Genomic DNA, 17,930 nt, shown 5'->3' with positions numbered 1-17,930 from the left:
GATAGACAGGTGCTACTTTCCTTTGAATGACTGGAGCTGATTTAAGTCTGCGTGCTCGTGTTATGTGTTACTTTAGTTGTGGCAAAATAAATCTGTTTCCACGGTTAAATCATGGGTACCTACTCACTTTTTGGGGTTGAAAAAACAGGTTTCCATTATGTCAGTCTTTAAATTTTAAGGTAGAAGACTTCAAGGTTAGGTGAGTCTCCACAAAATCAATCTAAATCAATGTAATGCCCTTTAAAACAGCTTTTTCTTCAGTAATGTTCACCAACCATCTTTGCGATTCTTGTTGGAGGGCGGTAAATGCAGTGATAAAACTCCTCCAGTCTTCTTCAACACTTTTTGATTAGCGGTTTCAGAAAAGGCAGTCTCATGCACTTCTTTATTAATTTTTCAGTTGGTGCATTTCAACCACAAATACATTTTCTGTATTTTTGTGTGTCAGGATTTTTGGAGACCTCGATACTCAATGCAAAGCTAATTCCAGTTTTTTCTTCTGTAAGGTTTTTAGCAATTACATTGAAAACAAAAATATAAAATATAATTTATCAAGCTTTCATTTTTTGTTGACCTAATAATGCCATAAATAACATACATAATTATATATGCCTGAATTTGAAATATTCAGTCTGAAAACAAGCTTACATGCTTCCTGCATTACTACAAATACTGTGATACAAACACCTCATTGTGTCTGTTGCCGTCTGTTGCACCATCTTGAATCAAAATAGTAACGTATATTAGTTTTTACAAGTTAGAAGGGTTCATTTGTCACTAATACTGTGACATAAACCTGTCACTTTTCACTTCTCAAAAAGCTCCAAGAAATGTTCTTGGGTATTAAAATTAAATTGACATTTATTTGTTATCTCCTGTCATGTACTACATTTTGTTTTGAGGGGAAAAAATAAAGGAGGATCCAATTGCAGGCACTCGTGGAGGTGCGAAGGAGGTTTATTGTAAGACAAAATACAAGTAGAAAACAGCAAACAGAACTAAAGATAACTTGAACTGGGAAAACTAAACTACTGAACATGAAGGAGGGTGAGCAGAGGCATATGACGGTAGACAGCAGGGAGAACACATGGATGAAACACGGTAGATTCACAGACGGACCAGCGACTACAGCATAAGAAAACACGACTTAAATACACACAGAAGAACACGGGGAGATTACACACAGGTGGGGAACACAGCTGGAAGTAATTGACGAGACGAGACAAGGGAGGCAAAACTGAATACACTCACACGAGACACGGACTTTCACAATAAAACAGGAAACAAGAAACCATTACACAAAGACGCAGACTAGACACAGAACTGAACCTACACTAAACATGAGACACAACCAAAGAACTAATCCCTAAATACAACAGAAACATAGAATTCTAATAATAATCAACAAAGCACAAGAGTATCAGAAAACAATCCATAATGTAAAAATAAACCAAAACCTAAGAAACTCAAAATGCTGGGTCAAAATGGCCCAGAACCGTGACAACAGCAGGGAAATAAAAAAATCCCACCTCTTTCTAGCTTCTTTTTAGCTCCCTTTTTTGAACTTGAAGGCTTGGGGCTCTTAAAAAAAAAACAAATAAATCCCCAACATTAATAATAAAAATAATAGTGACCATTATGAAAAAAGGAGTGTGGAGCCTTAATTTTTTACTATAAAACAAAACCAAATGCATAAATGGTAAAACTAAGAGTTGAGACTCAATTTAATAGTGAAATATTTTTTTTTCAATGTTTTTATAAAAATTTTTTTTAATGTTTTTTTGGTATATTTGTTTCCAAAAATATCAATAATAATTATAATATGCTGGATTTTATGATTTATTAATGGGTTTTTTTAAAAATGTGATATTCTGCGTTTAAAAGAAAACATTCTCATCTGTGTTTCAGTCTGCTTCTTTTCTTTTTTTGCTTCACACAAATGTCCTCTTTCTTAAGACAAATGTAGTTTTGTGACTCCAGTAGAGGCCTGTGTTTACCAGTCATGTTATCAGCTACTTATATTTAGATCACATTTTTTGTGTGATGACAGAAAAACTTACACTAAAGTGAGTAAAACAAGCCCTACGTGTTGGACAAGCACAAATATAAACACAGTGCAGCATAAACATGTACTTATAGCTTAAGTGCATTAGCACTGTAAGTGAGCTTCACGGTTCTTTAATTATTTAAAACAGGTGTAAAATATAGTGTGCGTAAAGTTGTACACATGGAGCACGAATACTCTAATTCACGTATACGCACAAAAATGTACGCACTGTTTCTTACATGCACACGTGCGAGTTACTGTATGTGAGTGCTCACAGAGGCCAGTTAATTTGGATTTGTGAACATGATTTGTTTTAATTTTTTCTCTCGTGTGTTGTTTATGTTGTTAAATCTTCATATTAACTTCAGAGAGCACACTCTGGGTATTAATTCCACCAATCCAAAGTGCTTTACCGACGCTTTTTAGCGTCTCAGTAAAAGTGTGCATGTCTGCTCATACACTTGCGTATGTTTACTATAGGAGATAGCATCTGTGCACATCGGATTTTCTGATGTTCTGCATTCCTCTCAGTGCTGAGGTGAATGCTCTCCGAAACTCCGAAACAAAACGGAAGAGCATCTTACTCATGCAAATTGTTTTTCTCCTCTTCCACTTGGTGGATTTGTAAACAAAAGCAAATAAATAGTCTGCTGCTTTATCTAGAACCGCTATCGTATGAATGCATTCTAACCCCACTCTCCCTCTCCCTCCTAGTTTGTTTCTGGACCAGTACAGAGCCAGCCTGGTTGATGCTATAAGGAGATTACTGCAACCCAGCGTAAGTGTGTGTGTGCATGTATTTGCGTTTGCCTTTGTGTGTCTACTGTATATATCTCTGCTTATCCCCTTTCTCTAAATCACCTCCCACTCTTCTCAGTCATAATTAGGCTTTGCCCGAAACCCTATAGACATTAACAGTCTGACAGGATTAATATCATGTAATGCTTTAATGCTTATTATAAGCAACTTGAATGGATCGCTCTGATCTCCGTCTCTCTCTTCCCTTCCCTTAATCATAATTCCGAGGCAACTTTTCCCTTTTGGCCTCGCGATAAGACCCCACGCTGTGACAGCCAAAGCAAATGGGGGGGAAAAAAGCAAAAGGCTGGAAGAGATAGGGTTGAGATTTCTATTCATCTGAGGGAAGAGGGGTGCATTTTAAGTACAGAGGCCAGACTGTTATGAGAAATATCTGTTTATGAAAAAGAGGTGAAAATGGCACCAAAGGGAAGGAGATGGGGAGGAGAGGAAGCAGGTGAGGACACAGAAAGGGAAGAATGAGGAGGGAGAGAGAGAGGGATGAGGATGATGAGGATATGGCGGAGATGGACTCCAAGAACAGATGGAGACTGAAGGGAGGAAAAAGTGGGTGCAGTGGGGAAAAAGTCCCATCTTGAATAATTTATAACTGGCCATCCACATACTCATTGTTAAAAATATATTGTTAAAAATAATGACTAAATTTAAACACAACTACATTAAATTTTATCAACAAAAATTATTATGAGCTGACTGCTTTTTGCACAAGAAATAGACTTGACTGATTTATGGCTAATCTCAGTGTCTTGAATAAGATTAGAATCACTCCCATTTTACCGGATCTGGTGCTGAAATCTTCATAATAAATACCTCAAAAAGCATCTTCATTGCTTCAAAATCTTAATTTTGATTCAAAATTAAGATTCTCTTTTGCAAACAGCTGAAGTCCTCAGAAACAATGAGAGATTATAATATCAGCATTATATTCAACTGGTTTCCAGCAATGACACGCGTTTCTTACACTTGGAGCCTGAACACTCGTCTTGGTTGCAGTTGAATGGGGAAGCTGCTGTGGTCAAAAGCCGAATGCTGTCAAATGAGAGATGTGACATCTGGCCATTGTTGTACATCTGTGTAAGTCTCTCTTCATGTGTCTCTCTCTTTAATCCAATGGAGATAATTCGGGGGCTAATATGATTTGAGTGTTGGCCATCAGACTGACGCTGCCACAACAAGCTTTGCCAAATATTTAATAATTTGCTAAGCTGATTAAACAATTAACAAAGCAATTAATTCTCCCATCTAATGGCACTAATTTGTTGTTTCTGACAAAGGTGGTCCATCCGGTGGGCTGGATCCTCTTAATCAGCTGATTAGTGTTGGGAGGAATTTTGTCTGTTTGTTTGTGTTTGCTGTGTTTTTTTGTGAGACAGGAGAAATGCTACTGGATATAAAGATGAAAAATCATCTGTCGGACTCACTGATCCTGCTGTTTTTGCTGCCTTTGTGTTCTTTAGCTTGTGTTGTGTCGTTGTACATTGTGCATTAGGTGTATTTGCTGTATGTGTGTGATTGTGTGAGCATCCCTCTTTGCGCTGTTTAATTAAAACAATAATAACATGATCAACATGAAATAAAACTGAAAGCTGAAGGATTTCAAAGAAACTTTGAACCTGTTGGTAATCCTCTTAGTATATGCAGGATGTCTGTTGTGCATGCGCACGCACAGACACACACACGCTTTTCCTTTTCTGCCTTTTTCACACACAGACGCACCAACACACAATCACATACTCAAGTAGACAAATTCACACCTTTGCATTTCTGCTCACATTTTCTGGGTTTATTGGATTAGAAGAGCTTTGCCTTTCTTTCCTTTTTTTAGTTTATCATCTAAAATGTACCATGAAAAAGACACACTAGCAATTACCTCTGTTTTCTCTTTGTGAAAGCTAAACAACAACTAAAGGTGTGATAGTACATATGAAGTACCCCAGAAATATACTCTTAATTTATTCACTGTCCAACTTTAGAAAAACTTGTTTTCTATACAGGGCATGGCATTGGTGTTCGCTCCTCAGCGAGGGGAAACTCTAAGACTCTTCTGTCAACTGGCCCAGCAAGCTGGATTTTGCATCTCTCAACACCATCAGTATGATGCTCAGGTCTGGGATGTCCACTTGAAGGTAAGAAACACGTCCAAGAAAGGAAAAACAACATTTATTCAACATGAAGTAGAATTAATCACTGTTTTGCTAAAGATAGTGGTTCATACATATGGCAGAAGAACAGTGTGTTTATAAATAGTTAAAATACAAAAAATGCGTTTGAACATATAGTATGAGATGCATTTTCAAGCACAGAAGCAGCAATGTCTGCAATAGTGGTATTCATAGCATACACTGTATATAAAAGACCAACCTGACATTACCTTTTGGTTTGCTTTTCTAAAGCTTTTGTTTGAGCATTTTGGCTGTTGGTAGCTTTTTTGTTTTCCCAAACTAGTCTACTTAACGAACTAGTAGAGAACACAAGAAGACTGATGAAATGGCAATAAAATGGAGTCAGTCTGCTATTGCTTCAAATGAGGTCAAATTGGTTGTTATAATACAGTCATTAGCTGTAACAAATTGGAGAAAATTACAAATCTGTTGACATCTACATATACAAGAAATCACAATAAACTAAAATTCAGAATAACTACTTGTATTCCGTGAAAACAGATATTCAGATGTTAGCAATTCATCTAAGTTTATTAATTAGGCAGCAGTTATTTGCTAACCTTTACCAATCTGTCTGAGGTGACCAGTTGGTCATTGCAACAACTTGCAATAAAAATTAAGCTTCACTCCAACACTGTCTCCCACACACAATCACCAGGAACCACTGATTTTTCCTAGTCACAATGAGGTTGCCGTCCTTTTTTTCCTACTCTGCTGTGACCGAGCTATTAATAAAACTGTACTTTAGAAAATGAGAATGATGATGTTCTGATCAAGACTTAAAAGTGGTGATTGAGACCAAAAAAAAACAAATGTGCACAGAGCTAGTAAGTTAGGCTAGAAGTAGGGTCATTTTCTCAGAAATTCATACCTGATCACTGATCATTAGTGGTCATTAGAAGGAACAAGGGTTTTGCATTGGCTTAGCATTTCAGACCTGAAGCCTATGTCTATTTTTTATGTGCAGCCTAACAGATACAGAATTGCATAAAAGTATAGATTTTATGGTAAATGGTAAATGGCCTGTATTTGTATAGTGCTTTACTAGTCCCTAAGGACCCCAAAGCGCTTTACACAACCAGTCATCCACCCATTCACACACACATTCACACACTTATGTAGTTATAGCTTGCATTGAAAGCTGATATTATGTATTTGCGACAACTGAATTGATTAAAATGGAAGCATATCTGATTGAGAAACAGGTGAACTGATGGACTGAAATGCTCTCTGTGTAGACATGTTTGATTCAAGAAGAAAATAAAGGTATTGTTTCAGTTTTTAAGACTTTGCCTTACTATCATCAATACATCTGTGAAGTTCTCTAAAGAAAATCTGCAGTTCTCATTCTGAGCAAAAATATATTTTGGTTAATTCATTGAACTGAAATGAACTTAAAAGAAAACTGAGTTAAACTGTTTCATTTCTCTCTCAAAATTGTGCAGAATCTTTTGCTAGTCGAAAAAGAAAGCAGCACCAATCCGGGTTGTGTAATGTGCTCTCAGCTTTAATAAAGACCAGCAGATTAGCCTGTTGTTTGATGTTTAGAGACACACCAGAGCAAAAACAAGCTGCTTTAACTTGGCACAGTGACAATGAGAAAGGGAAGGAGAGAAAAGGAGAGTGAAAAAGAGAAAAGGGCCGACAGAAAGCACATGAGTAGGCTGTGTTAAAAGAAGTGGTGTCCAGCTGTTAACTCCATTACACACACAGCTACAGAAGAACAGGACAGCGAGGAGTGGGCTAAATTGGTGCGCACACATTCACCTACGCTGGTGGGAGAATTGGACAGACTGGCCATTAAAGTGCCTGTTAAAGTGGCCTGAACCTCAGCAAGGAATATTTCACTCCTTTTCTCTGTCTCGATCTTTGCTGTTGGTCCTTGACTAACTTTAATTTTGATATCTAAGTGACTCTGGAGCCTTTTAAACCACATTTAGGATAAGCACTCATTTAGAGAAGGGACTGACTCAACATTTTACAATTACATGGCATAATGTCACAATCCACATCTGAGAAAGTAAAGTTCACCACTGTACCTTTGATCACATCACTCCAGCCAATTAAAATTTTGGTGTCTGTTACCGGCTGGTGGCCTTTAAAACTTGAAACTGTACACAACTAATTAGAACTAGCAAGCACTTATGTTTTTTTTTAAATAGATATTAATGTATAATATGATTTTGTATAGTTCTGGTGGTTCTACTCTCAGGTGGAGTGGGAATAGCTAAAGCTCTTTCAGAGAGATCTTGCAGACAAATTGTGGTCGGTGCAGACTGACTCAGATTGATTATAAGGTGTTGACAATCCGTGTGCATTTATAAAGTAGAAAGCAATTATTTGCAAACATTAACCAATCTGTCTGTGAGCGATTGCAGTCAGTCTGAGTCGGGCCACAGTTATTTGAAGACAGGTTGCCTCACTTCAGGCAACCTCTGCACACATTGACCCTCTGTGCCACCAGCTGATCGCAGCAACTACTTGCAATTGTGTCCGACAGCAAAAAAGTCAACGCAACCACCTTTTTTCCCCGTCTAGTCACAAGGTGGTTGACATCCTGTTTTTTGCTCTTGTATGTCTCTGAGACACCAGTGTGTGCACACTGTTAATAGTAACATTTTTAAATGTGCTTTTTCCTCTTTTCTTTGGAATCCAAGAGGACTGTCTGAACATTCAGGTCACTCTTGAAATACACACTTATTGCTACGTGATATGCATACATTAGTACACTGTCACACACGCACACAAACACAGCAGGGTCAGGTGCTGTGTTTGGATATCAGGGCAACTTGAAGTGCCCCCCTCACATCTGAAGGTGATTAAGTCTCCCCTGCTTATCTTCTGATGAACACTCAGAACAACCCCTGTGTGGATTGACTGACCATTCTACACACACACACACACACACACACACACACACACACACACACACACACACACACACACACACACACACACACACACACACACACACACACTAAGAAACAAGCTATATCACTATCCCACACAGACCAGACATCACTCAGACAGCACATTGGCTAGACATTACACACAAACACACGCTCCACATGATGATGATGATATCACTGCGAAACATAAACTACCTCTACACACACACACACACACACACACACACACACACACACACACACACACACACACACACACACACACACACGAACAGCTGCTACTCATTTGCACTACAGATTACTCCTGTTATATTTGTTTTCAGTGATTGGTTTAGAAGAGAAGAAAAATGCATATCACAGCTAACGGTGAACCACACAGTATAGATTTTCTTTCAGTTTCTTTCAAAGACATATCCACCAGAGGGACCTTGATAAATTTAGAGGTGAAACTAGTACAGACAACTCCAGTTTTTAATGCCTCTATTGTGCTTCTGATCAATTTTGTTTGTTTATTTATTTATTTTTTGGTTATATGATCACATTTTTCACTGGAACAACTGAAAACAAATAAAATAAAAGACACTCTTTCACTGCGTTACTTCCTGTAGAAAGTAATTTGTTGCATTACTCCTTATATTTATTTTTTGGAAAAGAGACATTGTCACATTTTTATAAGTTAATGATAAAAGCCTGGTGCTACAATATCAGTGTCTCCCCCACCAAGTAATTTGTAGCTCTAAAGTGGTTACTGTAATATTTAACTGTTTTGCAGAAAAATGTAATATGATTATAATATTGAAAATAATAAAAATGGAACTATAATAAAAAAAAGGAAAAAAAACCCTTCACTTACTTATTTTGTTCATTTTGAAGTACAGAATGAATGCAATTTTCACCTCGCCATTTCCAACACACGAGCTGGTGCAGTTAGGTCATTTGTTGGACAAGGACACACTTTTTTGCTTCAGTGTGCCACCACAGATTTTACATTTAAAATAAAAACCTTTCAGCTTTAGTTTCAGGGGTTTCACTAGCATTTTGTATTACCTGTTTAACTTTTTCAACCATTCTTATAAAGAGTTCCTTCAGAGTCTTAAAAGTAATTGGGCAATTGACTGACAGGCAGTTTTATGGCCAGGTGAGGCCTATTCACATGAAGCACACATAATATCTAATTAAGCATATTGATTGAAAGCATTGACATTTTTAAAATAACTTTCCACTATATTTTAAATATGAGACTGAAGAGATGACAGTGCAAGTGGCAGAGCGCATCATTAAGCTGAAAATAAATAAATAAATTAACATTCATGAAGACAGAATTATTTCCTTGATTTATAAAAATAACTTCAAAACATCTAAGCAAGATAATAACAGTCTTGAGGACGTAGGAGTATATTTATCAGGGTCTACATTTAAGAGATGCCTTCACAACGCCTTTACTGGGAGTTTACAGCAAAGTGCAAACTGCTGGTTACACTCAAGAACAAGAAGGTTTAGAATACATCTAACATCCTTCCTTTCTGAAAAGAGTCCTTAAACAGATGAAACCAAGATTAAATTGTACCAGAACCATTAAAGAGAGAAAAGTATGGAGAAGGAAACAATTCATTATTGAAACCATACAAACATAATCTCTCAACCATGCTGGAGGCAATGTAATGGCATGGGCATGTATGGATGGCAATGGAATCAGATTAGTAGTTTTTAGTGATGATGTGACTGTTGATAGAAGTAGCAGGGTGAATTCGAAAGTATATCAACCCAATCGAGTATGCTCTTCAGTTACTAAAGACAAAACAGAAGGCATGAAAGACACGTAAACAACTGAAGGTGGCTGCAGTACAGGCCTAGCACAGCATCTCAGGGAAGGAAATGCAGCATTTGTTGATGTCTAGACTTCAAGTAGTAATTGCCTGAAGTCTAAAACCTTGCTTTTCACCTAAGAATTAACAACCATCCTTACGGGCACTGCTATAGCCCACCTCACTGACGCACTTGACCATTTCTTGCATATCATTCCATTTTGTTCTTTCTTGCTTCATTGGCTTTATAAATCTGATGGGAAAAATGTGTATTAATATTAGGTATTAGTCAAAATTTGGACAGAGATTTAAGTAAATGACAAGTTGGCAGCACACTAAAGTCAAAGTCCAAACTTACTGAAACCAAACAGTTTTAAGACAGTAGCATAATGTAAGTATAATTCCTAATTATATTTCTATCATTTTGGTGCTTTGAGTTGAGTCATAAGCTTCTCCATCTGGCACAGATGCTGTTAAGCGTGTACTCCCAGTAGCTATGAATATTCTGTCCTTCCTCTCTGTGCCAGGTTCGGCACTTGTCAGATTTTGTTTGGAATATACTGCCAGTTGTAATGTTTGCTTTGCATGTGTTTGTGTGAAGAGAAAGAGCAGGGAGGGTTTTTTAGCAATTCTTTACAAACCTTCTCCAGACCCCCAGCTCGCTACTCTGCAGTTTTCCAAACATGCACACACTTTCACCCTCTGACACAAACACACTCAAGGGACTGCTGACAGCAGGCAGGCAAGCAGGCAGGCAGGCCCGTTGTGCATTGGTAGTGTTTCTTAAGATCTGTGTGTGTTTGTGTGCGTGTGTATGTGTTAAAGTGTAAGGCGTGTGCTAGGACAGGCAGACAGGGCTAGCTGCGTTATCCTCTTATCCCCACTGTTGTGGAATAGAGAGGCAAGCAGCTGGAGGGACTGCAAGCAGACTGATAATGCCAGCACTATTTTCTAACCCGCCATCTTAATCTTGTTACTCAAATGGTTGTGAAGAGAGAGTCATGAATTTTAATTTCTCTCGTACACACACACACACACACACACACACACACACACACACACACACACACACACACACACACACACACACACACACACACACACACACACACACACACACACACAGAGAGAGAGAGAGAGGGTGTGTGCATATGTGTACATCCCCCATCTCCCTCACATGCATAAATAGTATCCCCACTGTGTCCGTGGACTTGCACTCTCTTCCCTGCCTCCTTTTTCGGGGTCTCTGTTTTTCTCTTCCTCCTCTCTCCCCCCTCAGCTGCCTGACTTAACCCCCCCCCTCCCCCATCTCCGACATATCTTCCTTCACCCTTCTCCAGTCTCCCTCCCTCTGTTCCCCTCTATCTTCCCATTTCCTACATCACGACCCACTTCTCTATTTATTCAAGCCTGTCCTTCTATCCCTTCTTCAACTCATCTCTCCATCCACCCAATCCCTCATTCTCTGTTTCCTAATCCTGCTGAGAGAGACCCCAGACATCCGGTTCATCCCTTCCTCCCTTGTCTCAGAGCCCCCTCCTTCCTCTTATTCCACCTTGTTCACTGTTTTTTGGTCTGCACAAGCAGGGCAAGAATAAAGGGGAAAAAAAGAAGAGGGAGGCAGAAGCTGGGCCGAAAGTGGCAATAAAATAAATGACTTGCACCTTGGAAAGAAAATAATAAAGAAAAAAAGATTTCAGGGAAGGTGGGGTGGGGGGTCGAGTTGAGAGCCGATTTAGCCAGCCACCCATGAAGCTGATTAGGCGGCCTGCGATCAGGAGGAACAGCTTTGCTTGTTAAACTTTTCACCTCTGCGAGCTCTCAGCCCTCACCATGTTAAGCCCCCCCCCCTTCTTCTCGATCCCTCCATCCTTCCCTCTCTATCCCTCCATCCCGCAATCTATCGCTTCCCTGTTCCTTCTGCCTGGTAGAATTTGAATGTGAATGCTGGTTGTAGTCCCCATAGCAGGCTTAGCAGAGGGGGCAGGCAGCTGCCCCTCTACGCCCAACCACCCCCTGGGTCGTCTGCTTTCGGTCTCCCTGCCACCCTCTTTCTCACTGACTCTCTCTCTTCAAGGGTCACAGGTTGAACTACGGGCCGGTGCCTGGAGGGATGGCTACAGGAAGATAACACATATAAGGGGAGGGAGAAAAGGGAGGGACCAAAGGAGAGAGTGGGGGGCAGGCTGGAGCTGATTGTTCATCTTCAACAAAAAGAAGTGAAATTAGGAAAAAGAAGCACGAGAAGAGATGATGTCGAGTTAGCATTGCTTATTTTGTAAGTCAAGGTGCGGGAATGACGTGTGATGAGAGAAGTGTGCCAAAGAAGCCATTAAATTGACACCAATGTCTCCTGCAGGATATATACAAGAGCACCTCTTTGTCAAATTATATTCCTCTGTACAGCTGACATGAACGTCTAACAAAGACCAATGAATCAGCACTAAACACTTTTTCTGTGATGAGATATAGGAGAAAAAAAAATACTAAGTCAAAAAGGTACAAGGAATGTGTGGTTGCACATATTTTAACCTTAAACATACTGTATTGTTGGTGAGGTTGCAGCATATAGCAGCTGAAAGCTGGTAGGTTATTGTGTCAGTCTAAAATCAGATGACTAAATCAGATGGCCTGTAGGGACTCAAATTTCACAACACCCTTCTTCAGAGCAGAAGTAAAAACTCTTTTAGACATTGTTTTTTAAAAATATGGATTTACAATTGTGATATGGAGAAAACCACTGCAATGTTGGTTCGATTCTGCTGTGGGCCCATTGTTGAATATCGTCCTTGCTATGCCCTCCTCCTGACTCTTTCTAACTATCACTATCACATAATAAGGCAAAATGTCATGAATAAAGCAACCTCATGGCTTTATGACATTGGGTCAAATTAATTATATTGTTTTAGGTTTCAAATGTGATTTTTCAATGTTGGAAAAATTGAATTAACCCCCCCCCCCCCCCAAACCACAGGATCATGATTTTCACGAGTGCTACAAAATAGCTTAATTTGTTGGAAGAACAGCACATAATCAGTATTTGAGTTTGCGATGTAAGTAGGCTTGGGTTACTTTCAGAACACTTACGTGCAACTGATGGGAACGAATCTGAGGTCAATCTCAGTTTTTGCTTGTTATGAAGACTCCTTTTCACACAGTTCTCGACTATCCTGTTCTCACCCCGTACACACGGACAGGCACACACATAGACAGTCACACACTCTCACATGAGCAGACCCACTAAACTCACTTTCATAAGCCTCTGATCATTTGGCCAGACACTAAGTGAGCTGATTAGCTGGTGCATGCACAAACTGCCAAGTCTGCTTAAAAGGGCACTGAGTGGGCACCAGGGGGGAACCCCACAAGGCTGTGTGTGTGAGACAGTGTATGTATGTGTAGGGGGTATTCATATTAGAGTAGGAACAGTTTGTCAGTTAATAGATAGATTATCCTTTATGCACAAATGACCGACTCCAGAATATTAGCATCAGATTGAAGAAAAAATGTTATTTCAATTACTTTGAATATGACATGGTTGTTTTTACCACATGGGCTGGTCTGAGTATGGGGATTTTCCACACAACATTCTGTAGGGTTTACAGAGAATCACCCACAAAAGAAAAAATATCCTGTGGGCGTTTCTCTGAGCGAAAATGTCTTCTTGATGTGAGGTGTCAAAGGAGAAAGGGCAGTCTGCTTCAAGCTTATAGAAAAATAACAGCAACTCAAATAACCACTCGTTACAACCAAGGTATGCAGAAGAGCATCTCTGAACACACAGCTTGAGGCAGATGGGCTACAGCAGCAGAAAACCATACCAGGTGCCCCTCCTGTCAGCTATGAACAGGAAACCAAGGCTAAAATTTACGAATACAGCAAAATTAAAGATTAGAAGTTTGGAAAATCATTGCCTGGTTCGGGCAGTAGGACAATTTGGCCTAAACAATATGAAAGCATGGTATGTAGAAACAGTTCAGGCTGGTGATTTTGTAATTTTCTTGAGACACCTTGGGCCCCAACTGAGCATCATTTAAATGCCACAGACCATGTATCTTTTTATGACCGCAGTGTGCACATCTTCTGATGGCTGCTTGCACGTCACAAAGATCATATCAATTCAAACTGTTTTTTTCAACATGACAGTGAGTTCATCTGATCTCAATCTAGTACAGCGCCTTTGTGATGTTATTATTATTATTGTTATCATTATTTGTAGCAAGTTATATCTAATAAACTGCCGAATGTAATGTATATAGGTGTTTTTAAGTGTTTTTATTTCCTGTTAACTTTCCGTGTATGTGTCTCATATAAAATGTTCAGTATTTGAATTTATGTATACATTTAATTAATATAGTCAGTCTTTTCTTTTCTTTAACACATTGGTGTCAGAAATGAAACAGAATCCTGAATGAATATCTAATAAGAATTTCTGTAAGGTTGTTGGCCTGTTTATTTATTGTTTCCTATGTTTGCGTTTTTCAGATGCTGAGGGAGGGAAAAGAAGTATACGATGAGAATATCCACTATCCTCACCTGATCACATTGACCAAAGGACCTCAACCTGTCAGCCCCACTCAGTAATACAGAACAAGTGAGCCTTTAACAGTATACAGTTCCTTTGTATTACTTGCTAGATATTTTAATTTAGCATCAAAAAGCTACTGTCCATCTAAAAATAGTCTCTCACCAGCCATCCCTTTAACCAGGTGGCCTGCCATTCTTGTAATTGACCAAACATCTAAGCTCTAGTCAGCCTGTTGCTCATCCCTTTTCTTAATCTTTCATCCAAGAAAGTGGATCACATTGCCAAACTGTCACCTGGCCAACCAGGTAACCTTTGAGTACTGTGTCAGACCTTTAGTGACCTTCACTGCTATTAACCTGTCATCATCATAGCTGTTGAGCCAGTTAGTTGCTTAGTCAGTTAACCAGCTATTCAATCAGTCAGTTGCACTGACATTTTCTCCATCGTTCCTGATACAGGTGGCAGTTGTTCAGTCAGTTGCCCCGATTAAACTTAGTCAGCATTAATCCATGCCACTGTGTTTCTGGCCTCAGCATGGAGGCCTGCTTTACTTCATTAACTGTTACAGGCTGCTCACAGCTTCCTCTGTTTCCTGTTTTAATGTCTTTAAATGCAACTCATTCATCCCAGTCAGAGGTCAATATTAAGAATGAATTTTTTTTACTTTGCATTTGCATATTATGCACATTCAGACTAGCGAGCTACAGATTGGATTTGATACAACAATATTGCATTTTCAAAGCTCTGTTGATGATATAATCTGTGTTTTAACTGTACAACAGACATTTGTTCTGAATACCTGAAACTTCTGCTTGACTGGTATTTTGTTAAAAAAAAATCAAAATGCTGTTGATGAAATTATTAATCAGACTTACTTGTCATCCTCAGCTGCATATTTTCAGCTGGCTGCACTGAAAACAGTTACTGACAATGCAAAGATATGAAACATCTGATACCAAAAGTGACACAAATATCTTAAAAAGGTCCTAAAACTGAAACATCTGACTGACAACAATCTGTTCACATGGCAGCTTTTAAAAGCTACTGGTTTGAACCTTCAGGACATGTGTGTGTATCTAAAGAGAGAAGAAATACATACACAAATAATGACATCACCATTTGCATTTATTGACAAGTGACCCTGAAACTGTGGAATCAATAAATTATATTAGTATTTTTTGTGAAGTAGATTTATTAATTATCCCTCAATTTCCACTAAGTAAAGACAATCTGCTGCTATTACTAACTGGCATGTTCACCATGCTCTGTGACTGCAGCACCTTGATCTAAAGTCCTGCCAGCCAGGAGCAGCTTAGATCTCTCAGTGTGACATGGCTGTATGTAAACGCCTATGATTTATTGAGCGCATTGCTTTTATTAAACAGTAGGCCTATTTGTTAATTAAGTTTTTCTTGTGTGCAACAAAAATATTTTACCATTTCAAGGATCAGAAAAGGGTTTGTTTCTTTTCTTTCCTTCCCTGTGCCACAAATACAGAATACCTAAAAATATATTTTTTAGTATGCATGTGACTAGAATACGAGAACAGGAACACAGCTCAGTGATTTTAATGATGATGATGATGATTTTAAATTAAAAAAACTTTGTGGAATCATCCCTCAAAATCAATACGATAATAATAAGATTATTGCTTTTACTTCTGCTGCTTACTGCATTTTTTCCCAGCTGCTCTACTCAGGTCTTTTCTCATGCATTCACCTGTTTCCTGTTTCTGCTGACGTTACAAAAAAACAGCAAGTGCCAGTGGGTCACTCAAATCTAAAGCTGTACCTAACACTGCGAGGGGGTTTCCATAATTCACTGTGATTCATTACCTTATACAGCAGCCAAGAAGCTATGCAGAATCTCCTGGTCGCCAGTGTTTACATTGTTCATATTAAAAAAGAATTCGCTGGTAGAGAATGCCAGTTTATTAGTGGTTTTGGGGGGTTTCAATTATTCAAAACTGTTTCCAGTGCGAAGATTTGAAAGGTTACAGATATATGTAGGATAACATAAATGTCCTCACAGCTGATACTGAATATAGTGTTTTCATCACTGTCTAGTGTGACATCACCAGTGCTACCAGTTCGGTATTAGGCATCACTGTTTACTGTGGCCTCTGTGCTACTGTGCTGCTTCTTTCCAAATTATTGCCTGTGTTACTGGCAAAATCTTCTCCTGTGACGCCTTCAAACATGAACACACCGTCAGTTCTGTATTTATGATACTAATGCTTAGACTTACTACTTCTCACTGTGACAACAGACATTCAAGAAACTGCTGACAGGTGGCATTATTCTGATTTTGCTGCCTAATATCAAAAATATGGGGAAATCCTTAAAAAATGTTAATTTGCAGGCCATGTCCACAGTACTTTGTGAGAGCGTAAGGTTGGTTTTTGTTTTTTCCATTGATCTTTTTCTACATGTCTTTTTTCAGCCACCAGAAATAGAAATACAATAAAAAACACAGTTTGAATAAAATTGAGATGTGGTTTGCTGTACAGAGCCTCATGTTAATGGTGTAGAAGAATAGCTTTAAGAGTTTTTATAATTGATTTTTTTGATTGCATAACATTCAGATAAAATGTCAGATATATCAATAAAAATTTAATGACTTTTATGTATGTGGACATGGCCTTATGTAGTGAGTTTCTCCATTCAGTATTTTCCTTCTGCTTCAGTGTAATTTTATGAGTGGGTGTTTTTTTTTTTCTTTTCTTCTTTTGTGGACAAATAAAGATGAACACATTTGCTTCAAAAATGCTGACTTTCTCTTTAATTTGTCAATTTAAAAAATATGCTGTACCAGTATATCATGTATTAAATGCTTCCAGTACTGCTTTATCCATATACAAAACAAACTTACTTTTAAAATGTCAATGCAACAAAAACCAAGAAAACAATTACAAAAACACAGTTTATCTTTCTTAGATAGATTTTATTAGATGGGATATATTTGTTATTTTTCCTGAATAAATGGTCACTATAGAAAATTTGTGTCTCACTATTAAAATTTAGACTTAAATCTTTGCAAATGTACTAAGTTTTCTCTAGGCCCAGATCATCTGTGCACTGTGTTTGAAACACAATGGCCTCCTGCAGACTAAGCTGGCTGCAGACAAGGTAACACACACATACACACATATGCGCTCACACACATGCACACATATCAAGCCCAGTCAACAGTCTTCCCCTCCACAGGAAGAAAAGAGAGAGGGATAAAGGAGGGAGGGAAGGGAGTACACAGCAGCTAATCCTGCAGGCTCACTCTTCTGTTTATCTGTCAGAAGAAGGGGGGGAGAGTTTGTAGAAAGGGGGGCAACCAGTGAGGCCTCCTGATCTGTCTTTTGATATTTTAAAGAGGTCTGTTCTCTCCTCCCCAACATTCTGCTGGAGAGGCGGAGAGGAGAGATAGAAAGACACTACAGACAGCGGCAGAGAGGGAAAGGCAAAGGCTGGAAAAAGACAAAAAGGCAGAGGAGGAGGAGGAAAACGAGAAATGGGACAAGATACGCTGAATGGCAGGGAGCAAAGGCAGAGTGAAACAGCTGGAAATGAGGTGAAACTAGATCGAAACAGCAGGGAAAAGCTTCGGCCTTGAAAGAAAAGGGAAGTTGACTGAGAGACTGAGATTGACCGGCCAAGTGAGTGATCG

General features: G+C 38.8%; 1 protein-coding gene across 2 annotated transcripts in view; it reads left to right on the top strand.

Moving 5' to 3' along the window:
- camkmt (calmodulin-lysine N-methyltransferase) overlaps positions 1-16,997 on the top strand; it is a 112,263-nt gene extending 95,266 nt beyond the window's left edge. For both annotated transcript variants that reach the window (XM_063491097.1, XM_063491096.1), the window contains 3 exons: positions 2,762-2,825; positions 4,861-4,992; positions 14,228-16,997. In XM_063491097.1, coding sequence (XP_063347167.1) covers positions 2,762-2,825; positions 4,861-4,992; positions 14,228-14,326 — 295 coding nt within the window. In that variant the 3' untranslated portion in view covers positions 14,327-16,997. The remainder of the gene's footprint in view (positions 1-2,761; positions 2,826-4,860; positions 4,993-14,227) is intronic.
- The last annotated feature ends 933 nt before the right edge of the window (positions 16,998-17,930 follow it).

This window comes from Pelmatolapia mariae, linkage group LG13 (genome assembly GCF_036321145.2).
Source record: "Pelmatolapia mariae isolate MD_Pm_ZW linkage group LG13, Pm_UMD_F_2, whole genome shotgun sequence".
In the NCBI taxonomy this organism is placed as follows: Eukaryota; Metazoa; Chordata; class Actinopteri; order Cichliformes; family Cichlidae; genus Pelmatolapia; species Pelmatolapia mariae.
Note: the sequence above shows the minus strand (reverse complement) of the source record. Positions and strands in the feature narration are given on the sequence as shown.